Source organism: Corythoichthys intestinalis, chromosome 4 (assembly GCF_030265065.1).
Source record: "Corythoichthys intestinalis isolate RoL2023-P3 chromosome 4, ASM3026506v1, whole genome shotgun sequence".
Taxonomy (NCBI): domain Eukaryota; kingdom Metazoa; phylum Chordata; class Actinopteri; order Syngnathiformes; family Syngnathidae; genus Corythoichthys; species Corythoichthys intestinalis.
Genome location: NC_080398.1, coordinates 59,107,228 through 59,130,866, shown reverse-complemented (window position 1 = coordinate 59,130,866; position 23,639 = coordinate 59,107,228). Strand labels below are relative to the sequence as shown.

The 23,639-nt window shown below is 41.4% G+C and overlaps 1 protein-coding gene across 1 annotated transcript in view; it reads right to left on the bottom strand.

Moving 5' to 3' along the window:
• LOC130914576 (oxysterol-binding protein-related protein 11-like) overlaps window positions 1-23,639 on the bottom strand; it is a 122,250-nt gene that overhangs the window by 44,500 nt on the left and 54,111 nt on the right. Inside the window, exons 5-6 of the mRNA XM_057833898.1 lie at window positions 8,906-9,149; window positions 158-252 (exon numbers count right to left, since the gene is read on the bottom strand). Coding sequence (XP_057689881.1) covers window positions 158-252; window positions 8,906-9,149 — 339 coding nt within the window. The remainder of the gene's footprint in view (window positions 1-157; window positions 253-8,905; window positions 9,150-23,639) is intronic.

The window sequence follows — 23,639 nt, the reverse complement described above, 5'->3', positions numbered from 1 at the left end:
ATATGTAAACCGTCATTAATGACCCTCTTGATGCTTGTATTCCAAATACATATAGGCACGCATTCCCACATTTGAAAACATTGTCCTCTCCCAAAAATACAATAATACAGTTTGTTGTTTCCATTAAAATGGCAAAATGGAATAGAAAGTGCAATACCTCAATATGACAGGACTGGTTATTGAACATGAGTGGTTTTGATACATCATTAGTCGTCTGCTTCTGAGGGGATCCGGCCCATCCAATTGAACTATCTGTAAAAGGATTTGAGAACATGATCTCATTAGTAACTTAAAGTACTAAATTGCTCTAAAAAATGGTGCAACATAGACATACAATGAATGTGCCTCGGAACTAAGGTCTTATTCACACTAGCAGCCAAAATCTGATTTTTAGCCCATCCATATTGAAACCATTGTAGCCTGAACAGTCACAAAGCACAGAAATCTGATTTTTGCCAGACAGATTGAAACCACATACGGGCAGAGGTGGGTAGTAACGCATTATATGTACTCCGTTACACTTACTTGAGTAACTTTTTTTGTGAAAAATGTAATCCTAAGAGTAGTTTTACTAAGCCATACTTTTTACTTTTACTTGAGTAGATTTGTGAAGAAAAACGCTAATCTTACTCCGCTACTTTGGGCTACACAAGAGTCGTTACATTTTTCCTCTTTATTCCACATATTTGATTTTTTTTTTTTTTTTTTTTTTTTTGCCAGCGGTGTCAAGAATAACTACCAATTTCACCAATGAGATTTCGCAACAATAACCACATGACTCCATTGTACCAATTAAACGCAAGCTCGCATAGCTTGTTCTATGATCATGCCAGCCTGTTCAATCATTTGGCGTCTTTAAAGCACCATAAAAAAATGAAGTTTTTGACATATAGCGCTGCCCTCAACATGACTCGAAAGGGCTGATTTTAACCTCTCTCCCAGTTTTTATTTGGCACCGACTGACCACGGAAGACCGAGATATGATCCTTTTAATTTCATGATAGTAACTGTGAAGGAACTAATGACCATTCAAACTAGGAACTATTTTGTTCACCACCAGAGGGCACTCATGCTCTATGGACAAATAATGCTTCATTTACGTCATTTTTTTCTCTCTCACCGGAATTCAAAGATTTTTTTTGTTTGTATTTCTTCGGCTTAGTGTGGTTATGTAATGAGTTATTGTCCAGTATCATTATAACAACAGTTCATATAGATAACGTTGAGCTGAGAAAAAAAATAGCATCGTTTAAAAAAAAAAAATTTCAAACAAAAATGTAACCAGTTACAATGTTACCCATTACTTGAGTATTCTTTTCACCAAATACTTTTTTACTTGAGTACATTTTTTGGATGACTACTTTTACTTTAGTAATATTATTTTGAAGTAATGCTACTCTTATTTGAGTACAATTTTTGGCTACTCAACCAACCTCCACATACGTGAAGTAGTTTCATATCAGATATGGAAAAGATGCTTCTCAGTCTGAACAGCTCAGATGGGTTTTGAGTGTCTGTGACAACACTCAATGCTGGATGACACCTTTGTTGCCTCAGCAACCTGCCAGGTGTGTCCATAATGTGGCCCAGTCTAAACAGGCCTAGATCTGATTTGGACACTTGCTAAAAATAATGTGAACAGTCAGCCTTCTTAATATATTGACGGGACACAGGGCGCGGAGCCGATTAATAGGGGGTCTATCTCGGTTAATGCTGACCGAGTGGAAACACAAACACGAAAACAAAAACACAAAACACACACAAAAAAACAGGCAGTAAGCATTTATTTTACGTAAATATGTCGAATGTGCTGCTAGTCTTTAAGCCACTCTGGCGCCGCCTTACCACTATAATGAGCTTTTTACGTTGAAAATTCTTGTGAGTGAATGCTTAAATCCCTGAATTCTTTACAGATATGGTCCTAAAACCGTCTCGATTCTTGGTTAAAAGCAAAAAAAAAAAAAAAAAAAAACGGCAGTTAGCATTTATTTTACGTAAATATGTTGAACGTGCTGCTAGTCTTTAAGCCACTGTGGCGCCGCCTTATCACCACAAAGAGCTTTTTATGTTGAAAATCCTTGTGAATAAATGCTTAAAACCTTGAATTCTTTAGATATGGACGTGAAACAGTCTCGATTCTTGGTTAAAAGCAAAAAAAACGGGCAGTTAGCATTTATTTTAAGTATATATGTCGAATGTGCTGCTAGTCTTTAAGCCAATGTGGCGCTGCCTAACACCACAAAGAGCTTTTTACTTTAAAAACTCTTGAGAATAAATGCTTAAAACCCTGAATTCCTTATAGATATAGATGTAAAACAGTCTCAATTCTAGGTTAAAACCAAAAAACGGGAAGATAGCATTTATTTTAAGTAGGGCTGTCAAAATGATCGCGTTAACGGGCGTTAATTAATTTTTTAAATTAATCACGTTAAAATATTTGACGCAATTACCGCACTAGGCCCGCTCAGACAGATTTAAATGTCAGTACAGTGAAAGGCCAACTTGTTAATTGTGTTTTATGGAGTTTTTCCGCCCTCTGCTGGCGCTTGAGTGTGACTTGCATATGTTATGTGGCGTAATGTCGCCCTCTGCTGGCGATTCAGTGCAGCTGATTATTTGGGTTTCGGCGCGCTTTTCTGACGTGATTATATGTCGACGCGAACTCACACTAATAGACAGTGCTATTCAGACCAACTAACGTCCGCATCCAGTATTCAGTGGCAGTTCTCATAGCCCCATCACACTGTTTGTGTCTAATACATGCATCGCTTGTAAGTTATATTCCTCCTTTGTTTATATTCATGAGCATTAGATAGTTATTGATGATGTGTATTTGAATTTGTTCACATATATGGTGAAATGCAGTTACATTGTTAGATGCTTGTGAGCTAATTGGCTAGTGCTACTGCTCAAATGGACACGTGTGTGTACATTTTATGTTATTTTGTGATTTATGCAAGTTATTGACACATTGCCTTGTTATTTTCAGTTTTACAAAAATACAAGAAACGTGCTCCTGTCAAAAAGAGATGACTTCAGTAAAGCCCATGCAACTTTGCCACACCATCTGATTTCTTTTTGGAACTTTTGTCTATCTGTCAATTTGTGTACTCACACACATTGAGGACAGAATAGGGCTACTAGTTTATTTTTTGATTGAAAATTTTACAAATTTTATTAAAACGAAAACATTAAGAGGCGTTTTAATATAACATTTCTATAACTTGGACTAATATTCATCTTTTAAGAACTACAAGTCTTTCTATCCATGGATCACTTTAACAAAATGTTAATAATGTTAATGCCATCTTGTTGATTTATTGTTATAATAAACAAATACAGTCCTTATGTACCGTATGTTGAATGGTTATATCCATCTTGTCTTATCTTTCCATTCCAACAATAATTTACAGAAAAATATGGCATATTTTATAGATTGTTTGAATTGCGATTAATTGCGATTAATTACAATTAATTAATTTTTAAGCTGTAATTAACTCGATTAAAAATTTTAATCGTTTGACAGCCCTAATTTTAAGTAAATATGTCGAATGTGCTGCTAGTCTTTAAGCCGCTGTAGCGTCGCCTTATCAGCACAAAGAGCTATTTACGTTTAAAATTTTTGCAAATAAATGCGTAAATCCCTGAATTCTTTATAGATATGGTCGTAAAATGGTCTCGATTCTTGGGTAAAAGCAAAAAAAACGGGCAGTTAGCATTTATTTTACGTAAATATTGAGAATTATGACGCCAATGCCAAGCAGTTAATTTCTCCCATTGATTTTTTTTTTCACGTTTCAAAATACATGCATGGTACAAAAAACATAATAATTATCTTAAATCCTCGAACAAATCACTCCTGAGACAATCCTTTTTGTTTGTTTGCGGTATAGCTTTCGTACTTTTTCAACCTAAATCCGGTGTTGGTACGCTGCTTGTGTATGAATAACTGCGACCGACTTCGACCAACTGAAGCGAAGTGTGGAACGGCCCCCTACTTGAAGGCGTGGCGCAGTGTCTGGGGAATGTGTCCCGTCAATATCATTATGAAGTCTATGATTCAGCCCTAAAATTCAGATTTGAGGAGGAATCCGATTTGAATGAGATATTCATGCAGTCGGAACGTAGCCTAAGTGGCGCTGAAGTGGCGCTTTTCAAGCTTGAGGTTTTGGTACCAAAGTGACCGTTGACCATGTTACAGTGGTTAGTAGATGTATGTTTCAAGAATCACTGTGCCACATTTGACTGAACTAGATGGAGACTTTTTTTGAGTAAACCCTAGTACCATCTTCGAACTGAAAGTCAAGTTCAACATATCGAATGGATGTCAGTGACACGCTGCAGAGTGGGAAGTCAGTACAAGGTTTCCCCCAGAAAACTTGTAAAGCCTGTTGGTAGACAAGACCACCGGAGGCCAACCACATTTTGGGGAAAAATAAAAAATAAAATAAAAACAAAAGTAAAAATTTGACAGAAATTTGGAAATAATGACTACTATAAGTGTTAAACTTAAATCTCGTTTCACTATTTTGTGCAACTTTCAAAAATTCGAGCAAGAATAGTTTTGCAATTAATTCTGACAGTCCTGTTATATTACAAAGATGGGAACGCTCTAATTTCATGCATGTGACGTGAATCACAGCATATTTTTAGAGGTTTTTGACACATCCCACTTCGCTGTCTACCACTTAAAGGATCTTGAGTGTGAATCTCATTAACAGTCTGCAGTCTCCAAAGACTAAACAGAAACTGGAAAATTTGATGGCCGAACAAGGATTAGCAACCCGGTCACTTAATTTACAGTATATGAATAAAATGAGTCATCAGCACTCTGTACAATGAGAGAAATACCGTATTTTTCCTGTAGGTGTCAGTAGAGTGTTTTAAAGCACAAACAATAGCCATCTTTCAAAACAATCCAGATGACATTCCTGTTGTTAGTGTACTTGAAATATTAAAGCTAACGCATTGAGAACAAGTGTTTGGTGATTTTCCATCACATATACCTGTTCAGGATCACCGGAAAGCTGATAGTGCACAAAATTGTCTTGGATACCGGTGCTGGGACCTGAAGTGTGAAATTCATTTCCTTTGCGCATCAATCAGCACTGAGGTTAAATCATAACTTTACACAGCTGAGTTCCTTCATTGCAGTATGTTTCATTTCATTTTAAACTTAAAAGTTTTATTGTCTATTTCTAGTTTTAGATGTTGCCTATTAATCATATATGGCACAGTTGGTAGCTCGAGTTGCTCTGAGACCGAAGGGTCAGGGGTTCTAATTCCTGGCTATAACTGCCTACTGTTAAAGTGTTTTTGGGCAAGACACTAAACACTCATTTGCCCCCAGTGGGTTGTCAGCAACACTATGTATGGGTAATTGTGAGCTAATGTATAAACAAGTTTCCGATGTAGTACACAACCAAAATATTTTTGTATTTTGTTGATTTAATGGCAGTGGAAGGAAACGCAATTGAATGTGTCCAAATACATGAACACGGGAATTTTGTGTCGTGTTCACCAAAACAGTGCCACGACAAAGCAATAACATGGGTACTGTTAACAGAGGTGGGATATGTCGAGACTGCAGACTACACTCGTGTCGCAGGTCCCGGGCGTTCATTTAGCCATGCTGCCACTGTGTTGTGGAAGGTATGTTCTTCCTATCTCTGCATTTACATGTGTCCAGTGCCCCAAAAATACAAAAGCTAAACTCTTACGAATGAAACGACTTGTTGTCTCTTCCCTTTGGAAATGTAGGATTCCATTGTCTCCAAATCTTTGTCTGTTTGGTAATCTGAATTCAGTGAATATCTCAAATAAAATAATCAAGCCCGTCCACTACTAGAAAGTTTAACGATAACCCCAAAAAAATATTGCTGAATTGGAAAAACAAACAAAATATTAACATTAACCAATGGCTAAATCTAATCATTGAATATATAACATGAGAGAAAATATCTGCAAAATAGACAAATAAAATGGGCAACTACGAACAATAGTGGGAAACCGTTGCTAGAATGATGAACATAGAATAAGGATTCTCTCTCGCCTGTGAAGGAATGCCACAACAATAATAAAAATATGTGCAACTTACTTAATACAGTTAATCTATTTTCCCCTCAAAATATAGCCATTCATATCTAAACCCCTGGCAACAAAAGTGAGTAGACCCCTTAGAAACTACATCCGTAAATGTCCAAATTGAGTACTACTTGTCATTTTCCCTCCAAAATGTCATATGACTCGTTAGTGTTACTAGGTCCAGGTGTGCATAAGGAGCAGGTGTGTTCAAATTTGTAGTGCAGCTCTCACACTCGCTCATACTGGTCACTGAAAGTTCAAACGTGGCACCACATGGCAAAGAACGCTCTGAGGATCTTAAAAGACTGTTGTATTGTATTGTTGCGCTTCATGAAGATGGCCAAGGCCACAAGAAGATTGCCAACACCCTGAAACTGAGCTGCAGCACAGTGGCTAAGATCATTAAATCATATGTTTTATGCCACCGGCTTTTGTAATTTCCCTGCCCGCCCCAGATTCCACGACGGAGGAAAGAGCGTAAACAACGGCGGGCCGGCGGTGCTCGTCGCTGGGAATAAACGCAGAAAATAGTCCATTCTCGCTGGAAAAAAAACGGCCGACATCGGAGCACAGAGCTGCTTGTGGCCGTGTCGTGGAAAGCGCATTCTTGGTGGGCACACAAAGAGGACCGGGGGGTGACAAGCCGCCGATCGCCGGCCTCAAAATACAAGGCACTTCCTTCTAAAAACTTGTGCCATGATCCAAGTATTTGACATAATACAAAACACAATGTTTACTCACTTCCGCGTAAGTCCAATGGTCCCACAGCTGTCAGAATTGCTAACGCCAATCTCGGGGTGAACGGGAACTTTTAGAAACCCAAAAAGGCTCATACGCCTCTTCCTGGTGCAGCAAAATTTTTCTCCAGCACATTTGGCTGGCGTGATGCGAAAAATAAACGAATTAATCCGCAAAATCAACTGAATCTACAGTCGTTCTGCATACTACAGTAATGGCTGTATATTGAAAATGACTATCCCGCTGATTAGAGCCTAGTTCAGGCCTAAATAATCCAGCCCGACCCAACCCGGCCCACGTGTATTGAAGCCCGGCCCGAGCCCGAGCAATTAACTTACCTTGCAGGCCCGAGCCCGAAAAAATCCAAAACTTTATTTTTTATTTATATGCCTGAGCACAAACCCCCCCCCCCCACCACCAGAAATTTTACGTTTTATTTGTAGGCCCGAGCCTGAAACCCCCCCGAAAATGTACGTTTTATCTGTAGGCCCGAGCCCGTTTTATTTGTGAGGACTCAGGAGGAGGAGGAAATGTGGGATGCGATGCGTGGTTCCGTTTTGTGTGATCACATTTGTAACCATGATTATGTGCATAATGATAACAAAATAAAGCCTGCCTTTTGTAACAAATTCTCCCAGTTAAATAAGACTGTAAGATGCATATTCAATAAACATTTCTATCTTTTATATTTGTGTGTCCGTTCTATCAGGTGGATAGTTCATGCGTCATTTCCTTGGCAAAATGCAATAGACCTTTATTTTAATTTCAAGTTGACAGAAAAATCGCGAGTTTTCTTAATGTTTAAATAGTCTACATATTTTTATGATCATTATAAATGCATTTACACAACGAAATAACGCTGGAAAGGTTTGCTAAATATATTTCTGTGTGGGATATTGTGCTCAGTACGCGCCTCTCTGACAAGGAGAGGAACAGCAGCATATACAAAAATAAACTAAAATACTTTCAAATAACATTCTTTATTTTAATGACTCGCATCAGAACACACAAAAGAACAACCTGCCTTAAGGAGCACTGAAACAAAATAAATAATATTTTAAGGAACACCATGCACGAATTCCACGATGACCTGCTTAGCACGAAGAGGTGCAGCCCTCATTATTCAATGAAATTAACAATAAAAAGAAAAGAAACAAAACAACACATCACGATAAAAGTCAGACAGCAAATAAAACAATAAAAAAGATAAGATTAAAAGAAAAGATTAAACATTAAAAACCTTTAAGAAATAAAACCAGGCTACACTAATCTGAAGGGAAAGGCAAGTGTAAAAGGTGTGTCTTTAACAGAGATTTAAAAAGGCCTAAATTCGTCGTGGTGCGGATTTCAGGGGGAAGACTTCCACAACCTGGGGGCAGCAACCACAAAAGATCGGTCTCCCCGCTGTTTGAGTTTGGACCTCGGAACAACGTGCAAATGAAGTTGACCGGTAGAACAAAGAGTCCACTCAGAATTACTCATGGTTAAAATTTCCGATAGGTAAGAAGGAGCCTGGCCATTAATAGAATAAAAAACAAACAGTAAAAGTTTGAAATCAATTCTAAAATGGACTGGAAGCCAGTGGAGCGATGATAGCACGGGGGTAATATGTTCACGTCTAGATGTATCTGTTAAAAATCGAGCAGCAGCATTTTGAACAAGTTGGAGACGAGAAATTGAGGACTTGGGGAGACCAACATAAAATGCGTTGCAGTAGTTCAGCCTTGAGCTTATAAAAGCGTGAATTGCTTTTTCAAGGTCGTGGCGACTAAGAAAAGGCTTCACTTTGGCCAAGAGACGGACCTGGAAAAAACTTGCTCTTACAACAGAACAAATCTGTTTTTCAAAGTTGAGCCTGCTATCAAATATCACTCTGAGATTTTTAACATTTTTATCATTTAAAAAAACTGAATAAATATATCGATCGCTTCCACAAACATCCAAGTGGTCCATTTCATTCAGGAGCATAAAATACCACGGAAAATATGAAATAAACATGCTTTTTGCTGTCATACGCACTTTAAGACACACAGAGTCTGACGATCATCATTCATTCATCTTACTTGCAGCTGCATCATCTTACCTGCAGGACTTTGGATCTCACCAATGAAGCTTTGACTACTTGACTTGAGGCTACAGGGTTCCACCTGGTTCACGCTGCAGCGCTGCTTCCAGGACTTGACTTTCTCTGCAGAAGCTGTCTCGCTCAAACTCATTGAATGGTTCTGGTTCTGGTTGTGGGCCCGAACATTATTATGTAGCAAAGTGAAGCACTCTCCCAAACAGCTCAAAGTGGCTGCAGAAGTCGCTTTCAAGAAGAGGAAGTCCTAGAGTAAGGAGGAGGAAAGAAGTGTTCCTTTTTGTTATATGAAATATGCAAATGTACATATTTAGAGAGTTTTTGAGTGACATATACCAGAAGTGAGTAGTAGCACGTTACATTTACTCCGCTATATTTACTTCAATAGCTTTTTGAGAAAATTGTACTTCTAAGCACGCCATACTTTTACTCAGGGGTGAAAGTGGCTACAATTTCTTGCCACAACTCCCCAAAGTGAAGGTCGCCATGGAGCCAGAAATTCTATTTGTTTTTTTTTGGGGTGGGGTCAAACTTCTTTTTTTTTTTTTTTTTAAAAACCTGTCCTGTTCAGCTGTTTGACACGGAGAAGGGAAGTCTAAGTGCCCGGGTAGTCTGAACAGTTTTAATGTTTCACATTGAGAGTCTGACATACTCCATTTGTGATCATTCAACATACCTCATTTATTATGACAAAACAGCGAACAGGAAGGGGTTATGGGGGAACAGAAGAAAAGAAAAACAAGAGAAGAAACACAAACAACAACAAGATATACACTGAACGCCTAACTACACTACAGGGGTCGCGTTAACCGAATATTTTCCGTCGTTGACCGATTTTTTAAAACAGTGACGGAAAAAACTGAAGTCCATCCGTCATTTTGACAGGTTGCAATTCACACCCCAGACCACAGGGTGGCAAGTGAGCATATTAATTAGCTATTGTCTCTCTTGATGCATGACGCCGTTGGCCTTACTCTGAAAAATGACAACTGAGCAACTGAGTGTCCGAAGTTTCTTCAAAAAGCCCCAAAACGACGATGGTGTTGATAAAAGAGGTGAAAAAACAGGGAATGCACAAGCGGACACGCAATTCAAGTCCATGCGCACCAGGAGGAAGGTGTGAAACTACGTTCAGGCCACAGCAGGTGAACTGTTAATTTCATTGTTCCATATGCGACATATGGTAGGCTACCTACCTACTGGGGCCACAATCAGCTGTTTTTGTCACTGCGGAGAAAAAGTTACATATTCATCTGCTTGATGTGTGATGGCACAGTGTGGATTCTCTGTTAAGCTTGTTCGGACAGAATATTAATTTAAAATGAATGAAAACTAAATACTATTGAATATGTTGAAGCGGTATGCAATGTTAAGAGTCTTGTTAGCTCGAATTTTCTGTGTCCAGCCGCTGTAGCTCTGCTGCTCTCTGTGAACTAGAGCCTAGTTTGGGCCTTAAAAATCCAGCCCGACCCGACCCGGCCCAAACCCGATCAAATAACTAGATTTAGAGGCCCGAACCCGAAAAATCCAATTTTTTTTTTTTTTAATTTGTTGGAGTGACGCGAAAAAAAAACGCAGCAATTTATTTTCATTTCTTCGAGTTGGCAGAAAAAACGCAAGTTTTCTTAATGTTTAAATAGTCTACATATTTTTATATCATTATAAAAACATTTCCACAACGAAATAACGCTGGGAAAGTTTAATATAAAAAAATGCGGTTTTGCAGACACACAGAGGAGAAGATTCAAAAGGATCACATTTGTGTTGCCTTTGTGTGCATAAATAAGAGTCTTTCGTAACGAATTCACAGTTGTCAGGAAAAAAAATGCAAGTTTACTTAATATCTAAATAGTCTACATATGGCGGCACGGTGGCTGAGTGGTTAGCACGTCTGCCTCACAGTTCTAAGATCAAGGGTTCAATCCCGGGCTTCGGCCTTCCTGTGTGGAGTTTGCACGTTCTCCCCGTGCCTGCGTGGGTTTCCTCCGGGAACTCCGGTTTCCTCCCACATCCCAAAAACATGCATGGTAGGCTGATTGAACACTCTAAAAAAAATTGTCCGTAGGTATGAGTGTGTGCGTGAATGGTTGTATGTCTCCTTGTGCCCTGCGATTGGCTGGCAACCAGTTCAGGGTGTCCCCTGCCTACTGCCCATAGTTAGCTGGGATAGGCTCCAGCACCTCCGCGACCCTCGTGAGGAAAAAGCGGCATGGAAAATGAATGAATGAATGAATAGTCTACATATTTTTATGAGAATTATAAAAGCATTTACACAACGAAATAACACTGGGAAAGTTTGTCAAATATATTTCTGAGTGTGTGGGATATTGTTCTCACATGGACGCGCCTCTCTGACAAGGAGAGGGAACAGCAGCAAAAAAAAAAAAAAAAAAAAAAAAAAACTACAAATGCTTTGAAATAACATTCTTTATTGTAATGACAACGATACCAAATATAAATTATAAAAAAAACAAAAAACAAATGAAATAAAAGCTTTTAAACTGCGGGCTGGCCTTGACTGCAGTCTGCAACTTGCGGCCTCATGTCCTGCTCTTTATTCCTGTGAAATAAGGGAAATATCTAGACCGGCTCGGACTAAAAATGGCGATTTGAATAGCAGGATATTATGACTTACTTACAGTGTTTATATTTTTTGGTCGTCGTCGTGAAGGAATAAGATTGCGTCCACTGGCAGGTTTCAGTGACGTTCTCCGCTGATCTATTGTGCGGCCTGCAGCTCTGAAAACTCTCTCGCAGCTGCTGCGGCTGCTGCTTGCAGGGATGAACAACACTTTTTCTTGCCAACTTGGAAAGTTTTAGGTATATATTTGTAGCATTCGACAAAGCCGACACAGTTTTTTGTTGCATCTTCCACGATCAATTGAAATTCTTTCCACACCTCACTCCTACCGGTGCATTCTTGCCTCTTCCATTCCCCCGTCTTCAGTTTGTTTTTAACTTCTCGCTGCTCCATATTGAAAAAGAAGTACCACGAGGATGAGGAGCTGTGTACACGCGCAAGGCGCCAGAACAGTAGAAAATGAAAAAGAGGGTGGTGCCTCGGCCGTGCGCAAGTGCTTCAGCGAGAGGACAAGAAGAAAAAGCGGGCGGCACCACAGCGTTCATGTGCGTGCGTGCACAAGCTAAAGCGCAATACAGACAGCCTGCTCTCTCTCTCTTTTTTAAAAAAAAAAATATATAATTTATTAGTCCGGCACAGCGGCCCAACCCGACCCGAACGTGAATGCTTAATTCGGGTCGGGTCAGGTTCGGGTTCGGGCACAAGATCTAACCTCTACTGTGAACTCTCTATTCAAGCCAGAACGCGCGCGGCTCTTAAGTGTCTCTGTCACGTGACTGTGTCGTAGCCGCTAAAGCGCTCGGCCAAATAGACACACAAGTACGGAAGGTGAATTATGCCAAACAAAGGGTCACCACAATGTCATTATCATCATTTAAAAAATTTAAGTGACGGGTAAAAATAGATTATGACCGGATTTTTATGACCCTGTCAGTCAAAATGACAGACAACGAAAAAGTCTAGCGCAACCTCTGCTACACTAACTACTAATATGTTGGTGCTATCGTCAGCTAAATGTATTTCCGGTTGACACCATGTGGGGGGCCTGTTGACCAGGGAAAGAGGGGGAAGAAGGTGGGGGAGTCTATAAGCTAAGTGATAGAAAGGGGTAGAGTGTACACAAACCATCTCTATGATCTAGAACCCAGTAATCGTGTGAATGCCTTGTGAGTGTTAGCCCATTGGCGACCGACCCTACGCCGCCCCATCGCCAATAATAATAATAATAATAATACATTTTATTTGTAGAGCGCTTTTACCAATGCTCAAAGACGCTTTACAGTAGGAACAGAAACAGCAAACAACGTGGACAGAACAAAACAAGAAAATAATTACAAGTTAAAAGCTAGTTTAAAAAGGTGAGTTTTTAACAGTTTTTTGAATGTGGGAAGGTCTGAACATGAACGAATGGGTTTTGGGAGTGAGTTCCAAAGGGAGGGGGCGGCAGCGGAGAAGGCTCTGTCCCCCCTAGTTCGGTGTGTTCTTTGTTTGGGCGGTGCGAGGATGTTTCTGTTAGAAGAGCGGAGGTGACGGGAAGGGGTGTGGGGACAGAGAAGGTCTGTGAGGTAGGGCGGGGCCAAGTTATTGAGTGCTTTGTAAGTGAGAAGGATGATTTTGAACTGAATTCTGTATGAAATAGGAAGCCAGTGCAGTTTGTGGAGGACGGGGGTAATGTGGTTCCTATAGGGGGTCTGGGTGAGAAGGCGTGCAGCAGAGTTTTGGATATATTGTAGTTTTTTGATGAGTTTGGATGGAGAACCGAAGAGAATGCTGTTGCAGTAGTCAAGTCTGGAGGTTATGAAGGCATGGATGAGGGTTTCAGCAGTAGAGAAGGTGAGGGAGGGGCGAAGACGGGCTATGTTCTTGAGGTGGAAGAAGGCAGTTCTGGTGATATGGTTGACGTGGTGGTCGAATCTGAGTTTATTGTCAAAAATGATACCAAGGTTGCGGGAATGTGTTGAGAAAGGCAGGGTGCAGTTGTTGAGGGTGAGGGAGAATTGACTGTCTATGATGTGGGCTGCAGGGTCGAAGATGATTATGTCTGATTTGTTACTGTTGAGTTGAAGATAGTTTTCTTGCATCCAGGAATTAATTTCACTGAGGCAGTTTTGAAGTGTGGATTGGGTGCTGTGCGAGATTTGTTGTGTGGTTATGTAAATTTGGATGTCGTCAGCGTAGCAGTGAAATTGGAGTCCATGTTTGCGGATGATCTGACCAAGGGGGAGGATGTAGAGAATGAAGAGGAGGGGACCTAGAACTGAACCTTGGGGGACACCTTGTGGTAGGGGAGCAGGAGGGGATGTGCAATGATTGATGGCGATGAATTGTTGTCGGTCAGTGAGGTAGGAGCGAAACCAGGAAAGTGCGGTACCAGTGATGTGTAAAGATTCTAATCTGGAGAGCAGGATGGTGTGGTTGATTGTGTCGAAGGCAGCAGTGAGGTCCAGAAGGATGAGGATGGTGAGTTGTCCGGAATCCAAGGAGAGAAGAATATCGTTGGTTATTTTGAGAAGGGCTGTTTCGGTGCTGTGCTGTGATCGGAAGCCAGATTGAAAGAGTTCAAACAGGTTATTATTGGTGAGGTGGGTTTTGAGTTGAGAGGCCACGGCCCTTTCCAGGATTTTTGACAGAAAAGGGAGATTGGAGATGGGGCGGTAATTGCTTGGTATATCGGGGTCTAGGCCAGATTTCTTTAAGATGGGAGTGATGGCAGCCATTTTGAGAGTTTGGGGGACAGAGCCAGAGTGGAGGGAGGTGTTAATGATGTCAGTGATAAGTGAGGAGATTACAGGGAGACAGTCTTTTATTAGAACAGAGGGAATGGGATCTAGGGTGCAGGTGGTAGTTTTAATTCCAGACATTATGGTGGCAAGTTGAGTGGTTGATATTGGAGAAAGTTGAGTGAGTTTCTTGATCGGAGTGAGCATAGAGGCAGATGGAAGGAAGGATGGAGGGGTACGTAAAGCAATGGGACAGATCCTGGAGGTATTTAGGTTTCTGTAGATGTTGTCTATTTTTGTTTGGAAAAATGAAAGAAATAATTGACACTTTTCTGGAGTGAATGAAGCTGACGAGTTGTCATGGGGTTTGAGCAAATAGTTTATGGTGGAAAAAAGAGCCTTGGAATTGTTGGAGACGGAGCGGATAATGTTGGCATAGTGGGTGGTCCGGGCGGTGTTGATTGCTTCTTTATATTGCTGTAGATGTTCCTTATATGCTATTAGATGAACTGTTAGGCCGGTTTTCTTATGGAGTCTTTCAAGTTGTCTTTTCCGGGTTTTCATTGAGCGGAGTATGGGCGTGTACCATGGGGCAGAGTGTGTAAAAGAAACTGTTTTCGTTTTGAGAGGTGCGTGCTGATTTAAGCAGGAAGAGAGTATGGTGTTGTAGTAATTTACCAGGACAGTGGGGTCCTTTGATGGCGGGGCAGGTGAAGTAGACAGATACCCGGTGAGCGAGGCTGATAAGGCTGTGGGAGAAATGGATTTAAGAGTTCTGAAGGTTATGGTACGGGTTTGTTTGATTCTGGGGATAGGAATGTTAATGTCCATGGTTATTGCCAGATGATCAGAGATATGAAGGTTGTAGCTGTTTATCTGCTGGATATTTAGGTTGGAGGAGCAGACGAGGTCCAAGATGTGACCCTGACTGTGTGTGGGAAAGTTAATATGCTGGGTGAAATCTAGACATTGTAGCAGTTCTAGGAATTCAGTGGCCAATTTATTGCTAGAGTCGTCAATATGCAGATTAAAATCACCCAGGAGGAGAATTGATGGAGAAATGGCAAATAACTGGGTTAGCATGTCAGTCAGGTCAGAAATAAGAGAAGGGTGCGGTTTGGGGGGGCGGTAAATAATAGCAGTAACCAGAGGGCAAGGGCCGGAGAGTTTAAAGACAAGGTGTTCAAATGAAGGGACGGACGGAATTGAGATGGCAGTTGTCTTGATAGTTTTCCTGTAAATAATAGCAATGCCACCTCCTCTGCCAACAGTGCGGGGTTTATCAAGGTATGTGAATCCAGTGGGAGTGGTTTGATTAAGAGAGAGATATTCTAATGGTTTCGCCAATCACCGGGACCCCCCGCCCGAGCGCACCCAATAACATCCAGCCGCACGCATGCCCTGCCGGGCGCGCAGCAGCCACGCAGACGAGCGGACACGCCACGCGGGCGCCGACACAGGGCCACGGCCCCCACCCAGCCAGCACGTGGAGGGAGGGCGGGCCAGGGGGGGGGCAGCGCAGCCCATCCCTCCTCCCGCAGCCCAGCAAAGGAGCCCTCGTCCCACCCCCGGAATCCAGGGCGGTGCCCCAGGCCACCCGCGCGCCCATCTACCGGCCTTCGGGGATGGCAAGAGGGGACGCACCACCAACCCCACGCACGTCCCCAACCCCGTCCACTCACCCGGGCCACGAGCCGCAGCCGACACGGCACGCCACGGGGCCCCCAGCGGCCCACCAAGCCCAGGGCAGGGCAGGGTCCCCCGCCGTAGCCGGCAACATCCAGCTAATACACCGCCGCCCAGCCAGCGATCCGCGTCAGGAGGCAGGAGAACGCCGAGGAGCCGTCGTGGGGCGACGCGAGACCGGAGCCCCGACCTCCCCCCACTCCCGCGGCCGGCAGCCCAGGCAGAGAGGAGGCCACGCCCCGGGAGCCATGCCATAGAAAAACGTGTGGGACCCACCAACCACCCTATTACTGTGGCTGCCAGGTTCCCTGCTGGCAGCCATAACCCAGCACCGTGATGGGATTGTGAGGGGAGGGTAGTGCAATGTATGCATTAAAATAGGAGATCTTGGCTTGGGGCAGTGGGACCGCAGCATGGAAATTCACCCCAGCTGCCCATCCCACCGCCCTTTGCCAGAGCTCTCCTGTGGCGTATGATGTGTGTGGTGTGTTAAAAAAAAGGTGCAGGGATGGTAGGGCCTGCCGTGGGGAGGTAACCGTGAGCCCCCCCCACCAGGTCCCAACCATCCCACAACCTTGGTGTGTGATGCATTAAAAACAGGGGGGAGCCAGGCCAGGACTGTATGGCCCCGTCCCAACTCTCCCCGGAGAAATGAATGAGCATGTCAAAGGGTCAAACTTCTTAACTACTGAAATGTAAAGAAAACTGTTTCAGCACAGTTATTTCTTTCATACTGATTTTTATTCAAAATTGCATTTTCTTCAATGATTTCCAGAAAAAAGTTAACAAAAACAGCAATAACCCCAACCTCCATCTCCTAATTTTTACTTTCCCTCATTTCCTCACATGCTAAATGCCAAATCTCAATTTTAACTACTTAAGAACATAGGATGTATATTAAAATTTTTATATTATTATTATTATATTATAATTTTTATATTAAAAGTTTATGTAAACATTTCCCTTTTTTAACAATAAAGATATAAGTAACATACATTCAGAAAAATAAGTACAAATTACTTATATTATTATATTATATATTTTTCTTCAAATCATAAGTAGCCTAACATACTGTATATGAACAAATATAAGTGTTTAAGTATAAGTTTACATTGACAGCTAAGATGTTCTGAACCTCCCCATCAGGGCAAATAAAACTAAATATGATAAATAAGCCTCCTCAACTTTCTCGTTGCTCTTAAAAATTTGATCCATTTTATGTTTTTTTGTTTTTTTTTGCTGTTCCAGAAAACATGCACATTTCAACCAATCAGAGTTAATTATCTCTGCTGATCACATGTCAGGATGTCAGCCAATTGAACGGATAAATGAGTCCAGGCGTTTTGCTTTGCACATTGACATGTCTCTTCATCGTCAGACTGAGATAATTTCAGCAGCTGAGGAAACCTCCATGCCGTCCGTGGAATAAAATAAATAATAAATATTGGTGGAAACAGACTACGCTACACAAGCATTTTATTATGCTTGTTGTTAACACTTGTGTATGTAAAACTGATGTTGGTAGATTGTTTTCTTCTTGGAGATGAAATGCATGTGTGGCAGCTTAGCATTTTTTTTTTTTTACATAGCGTTTTGACAGTTGCCGTCATATGTTCGGAATCAAAGCATCGTGTACTGGAACAGCATTCCTGCCCTGAATCTTATACAGGAACAGCATTCCAGCCCTGAATCTAATACCGGAACTGCGTTCCTGACCGTTCTGCTCCACTTTCACCCCTGCTTTTATTTGAGTAGATTTGTGAAGAAGAAACGCTACTCTTACTCCGCTACTTTTTTAGCTACACAAGAGTCCTTGCATTTTTCCTCTTTAATCTACATATTAGATTTGATTTATTTTTTAGTAAGTAATTGTAAGTAAGAAATAAAACAAGTAATTGAGTTAGTAACTCCGTTCCCTGAATGTAAGAGTAATTAGTTACTTGGCAAAGTAACTGGTGTTACTTTTCATTACATGTTACATAGGTTACACTATGTGAAGTTCAAAGGGGTTTTGGGACAATTCACCCTATCCCAATTCTTTACCCTAAACTTAACTAGACACCGGGATATTGTGGATATTGTGATAACTAGATAGTAACCGTTGCTATGTTTGGAAGTTATTTAATGTTGTGAATCAAACGTTAAAGTTGTTAAAATTGCTCCCGTTATTGCATTGGTTCCCTTTTGCCGATTTAGGAGTATTTTAGCTATAAAGTTACTTTGGTTTGCTAGGAAGGTTCACTACAACCAAGCCTTCCTGAGACGAGTGTATCATTCCGCATCTATTTCTCTATGCATGTGATATCTAGCGTAGCATAATGTGGGCGTAGTTTGTAGACTATCAGCTACAGTCAATCAGGTATTATTGGAGCCACCTAGCCAAGCATCGGTTTGCAACGGCGTTACAACTCGCTTCCCTCCTTCCCACTCCCACTCTTCTCTCTCCGTGTCTCTCAGACTTTTCTCGCGTCATTCAACCAACGTAGTAACGCATAGTAACGCACGCCTTTACATCCTCAGTAACGGTAACGGCGTTGGAAAGATGAGACAAGTAATTAATTAGATTACTCACTACTGAAAAAAAATAATGCCGTTAGTAACGCCATTATACTCTAACGCTGTTATTAACGACACTGGTGAAAATCGTTCTAATGTGTTGTAAAGTCATAATGTGAGATTGTCACATTCTGCTGCTGGTTAGATTTTGTTGTGTTACAGATCCGGTGTTCTGACGAATGGGTATCCCGGTCGAATTGATATCTAAAGCGCTACTGAGCATGCGCATGACAACCACGCCCCTCCAGCGGTGATCGTATGTCAAATGTCCTTCGAGTTCATCTAACATTTTGACTACGACGTCGTTGCTGTAGTTGTTGCTGCGAGTAATACCTTTTAAAAATATATCCATTTTATAGTGCCTTTTGACCAAGGGCGTAGGGACGGTAGGGACAAAACACTACCAACTTTTCAGGATGCTCAAATTGTCCCCAACAACTTTTAAGCAACCTTATTTGCGTTATACAATGACTTCAGTTATTAAAGTCATTTAGAGTGTCTTCCCATATGTTTTAATTGTTGTAATTGACCCCACTATTATTAGGTGATTTTTTAAAATTATGGTCAGACTTACATTTACCCCATTTCACTTGCCGAATGTGCCTGTCTGCTTTATTTACTCCTACATGGACATTTGATTGGCTAATATTTTGACCCACATACACATACACACACACACACACACACATTGGATATTGGAGATATTAGGGATATTCTTTTTTCAGCCAGCAGCAGCCACTGTAAGAAATGTAAAAAGATGTCAGTGTTGTGGAAGTGGGAACACACCACTAATTTTGCTGCTGTAAGTCCGACCTGCATCAGAGTTAGCGTAACATTAAACTGTGTCAACTTGCTAACCTGCAAAACTCGAGTAGGAAGCTGCTTAGAGAGAAGTATCCTCCTGTATTTGTTTTCTACTGTTAACGTTAAATTAACCAGGAGAGATGTAGTGAACTGAGGTTTACCCCTTTCTCCCCAATTTTACTCAATATTTTATTTATGTGGTCTTAAAGCGGCCCACAGGAGATTTCATTTTTTTGGTGAGTTTGGCTGTGCTTGTGACAAAAGCAGAAGTGTTTTACCTTAAGGTCAGCTCCATTTTTATTTATTTTTGTTATTCCCTGACAAAAGTTATTTCAGTTGTATTTAATTTCTTTATTTAGACGATGTTGAGTGGTCTTACGACAAATGTTTTTTTTTTTTTTTTTTTTTTTTTTAATTCTTGGATAGTTCATATATGATTAACATGCTTGTAATTGTATAGTGTATGACAATATAATACTAGATGTTCAAATAATGCAATTTAAATTTGTTCATTAAATCCGAACATTTTTTCTGGAAGTTTCTTAAATGTTTCTTTGGCAGTTTTTGAAAAGAAAGGTTTGAATTGAACGGTGTAAGCAATGAAGATTTATTTTGCATTGATCATTATGAATGTCCAGTCCCCAGCAAAAATTTTCGGACCACAAGCCGCTACTTTTTTCTCTCATTTTGGGTCCTGCGGCGTGTGCAATGATGCGGCCAATTTGTGTATTTTTCTGACGGCCGTCAGGGGCGCTCGAGCATGGAATGTGGGAGTGAGACACGTGGAATATATGTGTCGAGGAAGACGCTAGTTTGCACTAGTGACGGGATCTGTCGTTCACTTGAGTAAACGAATCCATTCCGGATCGTTCAGTAAAAAGATTCGTTCAAACGAATCGTTCAACGAATCGTTCGCCTCCCTCATCTCCCTCCCCGCCCAAATGAATCGTTCGGTTAGTGAACGGGAAGTGACGTTGCCGAACGAATCACCAAAGACCGCTTCGCAGTATAACTGAACGGGAAGTGACATTCTTGGTCCCTCCCTCTCTCTTGCACACAGGCTCCTCATTGACCGCTCGTCGTAGTTTCAGTAATGAGTGACAGGCAATATCATTCTGCTTTCACAGACAGCCTCGTCTCCCTCCCTCCCGCTGCTGCAAAAGCGAGGGAGAACTTCCGCGTCGTCTGTCCTAGTTCTATGGGCTCAAAGTCATGGCTCGTGCTTGCATTTCGATTGAGGACACGGTTAAACATTTTCCTTTTGTGGGGGGAGCGGGGGGTTGGGGTCGGGGGCGCACGGACTTTCTTTAGCATGTTCTAGATCACATTTACAATGCTGCTGCTACCAGCCAACGCAGCATGCTTGCTGTCACGAAAATAAAAATAAATCAAAATTTTAATTTCTAAATATGGAACGACCAACACATCATATTTACCTCTCGCTCTGTTGTATTTTTGTTTTTATGCTCATCACTATTATTTTTAGTCACTATTGTTAAAACTATAAGTGTAAATAGCTAGTTGTCGAATGTGCTGCTCTGAAATAAAGACAATACTTAATCAGTATTAAGATGATCGTATTGAATTTTTGCACTGGTATTAATAAATAAAATAATCCGGTCAACTCCCCTGTTGTCCCCGCATCTCAGATCGTCAAATGCTGACGAGAAATGATTGCTTGCTCTTTACGATGTCGCCTTTCTACCCTCATTAGACTGTTAAGAAAAATGTAGACATATTGCGACATCTCCCGTGTCCGCGTGCGTTGTTTTGGGGCGCTTGAGTAGCGCATGATGGACGGATTGACATAATTTGTCAAACCAACCGACACGCTCTGACACGAAAAAAAAAATAAAACACTCGGAAAAAATTGAGATGTATATACAGTTTCATTGCAAATCAGTATTATGGTGATCGTATTGAATTTTTGCACTGGTATTAATAAATAAAATAATCCGGTCAGCTCCCCTGTCGTCCCCGCATCTCAGATCGTCAAATGCTGACGAGAAATAATTGTTTGCTCTTTACAATATCGCCTTTCTACTCTCATTAGTCTGATAAGAAAAATGTAGACATATTGCGACATCTCCCGTGTCCATGTGCGTTGTTTTGGGGCGCTTGAGTAGCACATGATGGACGGATTGACATAATTTGTCAAAACAACCAACACCTGACACGAAAAAAAAAAAAACACTTGGAAAAAATGGACATGTATATACCGTTTCATTACAAATCAGTATTATGGTGATCATACTATATATTCTTTTTTTCTGTGCACATATGAGGTAAATATCGCTGCCATGAAGCCTCCATATAGTGACAGTTCTTTGCCCCCTTCATTGCCGTCACGCGACCGCAGCTCAGCTTTTGCTTGCCTCGTAGCTACCCGTGTTTTAAATTACTGTAAATTTGATAGTATGTAGTAATAGGTAGTCCCGATTCTGTTGAGAAAAGTAGTACACTAAACCATGCTCGCTAGATTTGTGTGGTGTTTTTGTCTTTTTGAGCTGCATTTGGCTCCACGTTAACAAATATGTGACAAAGTCCTTTCCTTTCATTTTTTGATTCGTTCACTGCATAGTCATTACTGGAAAGTCAAGTTAGCAGCAAGCTACGTCAGGAGCCGGAGGACCGAGTCACTGAACGGGAAGTGACAAAACTCAGCCTTGCCCCCCTGCCTGCACGCTGGCTGCTTATTGGCCACACGTGGAAGTGAGTGACATATGCCCTGATTCTGTTTCCGGTCCCTCCCCTGCCCGCGATGAGGCTGGCGTCTGATTGGTCGTGTGCAATGTCAGAAGACGCTGCCGCTTGCTCAACGCCCTCCCACGCAGTGAACAAGCACCAACTTCATAGAACGAATCAGTGCAGATGGTGATTAGTTCGGTCTCGGTCACCCAAACAATTCGTTCAAAAAGAACGAATCGTTCGCGACCGATACAACACTAGTTTGCACTACTACCGGTAGTTTAACTTTGTACATTGTGCATGAATAGAGGTGGCGAACCCTCGTCTTTGAGCATGAGTAGAATTGGCAGACCTGCATCATGGAAAATGCTAGAAGAAATTAAATTGGCGATCCGAGTTGTATGGGACACTTTGATGACGAGTGGCGAGAGATCGTTGGCCAAGACTCGCCGAATGCGAAGAGCAGCTTTGGGGGAGCCTAGCATCGTGAAGCGCTGTGAAAGAGTCCGCCATCACAAGTGGGCTTTGAGGGGCCAGTCTGCTGGGAGGAGGACGGCACAGGCTGGGAGTGAATATGCCTCATTATGGGAGACATTGAAGGCGACGCGAAGGACGGACTGAGTAGGTGCGTGCGTGGCGAAGTGCATCTGAGCGTCTTCATATCCGACACTGAGGGTGAAGACTTTCATGGTTTGAATGCACAGGAAGATGAAGATTGCTAACAAAGACTTTTATGTTTTTATTAACCAGCACAATTAGTGCTGCAACACCATGCTGATGCAACTTCCGTGCCGCTGCTATATAACTGCCGTGTTTGCCGGCGCTGTTTGGAACGAAAAGTTAAGGTGTGTTATTAAACGTTTGAAAACTGTATTTCTTTGTCAATGTCTCATTTTACTAAGTGGGCACACGCGGCTTATAGGCAGGAGAGGCTTATGTATGTACAAAATGTTTTTTCCTTTAAAAATGTAATGGGTGACGCTTGTAATCAGGGGCGCCCAGTAGTCCAGAAATTACGGTACATGCAGGTTATGCCATATCTCCCTACCAAAGCTGAGATCAAAACGACGCCCTCGCTTTTGACCAATAAACTCTGTAAGCAATTACATATATGCACGAAAGACTACAATAGAATATTGATGATATTCCGAGATAATCAGTGTTGAGCACGTTACTTTAAAAAAGTAATTAGTTATAGTTACTCACTACTTCTTCCAAAAATTAACTGAGTAAGTAATTGAATTACTCTATAGTAAAAGTAACTAGTTACCAGGGAAAGTAATTATTTACATTACTTCAAAAAGAAGTTGTTGTATGTCAAAGAATTTGACATTTTCTGGGCAGTATTCGAGTCAGTTGACTAGAGAAGAACAGACAGGTAGTTGTGTTTTAGAACCTTGTAATATTTATTGCACCTCACCAGCAACAGATTTATCTTACACTTGAAGTGCAACAACAATAAACAGTAAACAATATAATACAATAACAATCAGCAGTAAACAATATAAAGTGAGTTTAATCAATGAAATCTAACTCTCACAACCTCAGACAACTGGTCAAGTAGACATAGCCTACTGTACTTCAAGTATTTTGACTTGAAATAGTGTTTATATCTCCACCTCGTAAAGGGCAAATTTTCCTCTGAATGCTCTGCCATCATATCCCTCTGCATCTGTTTTGCGTGTGTGTGTTTGAAGCATGC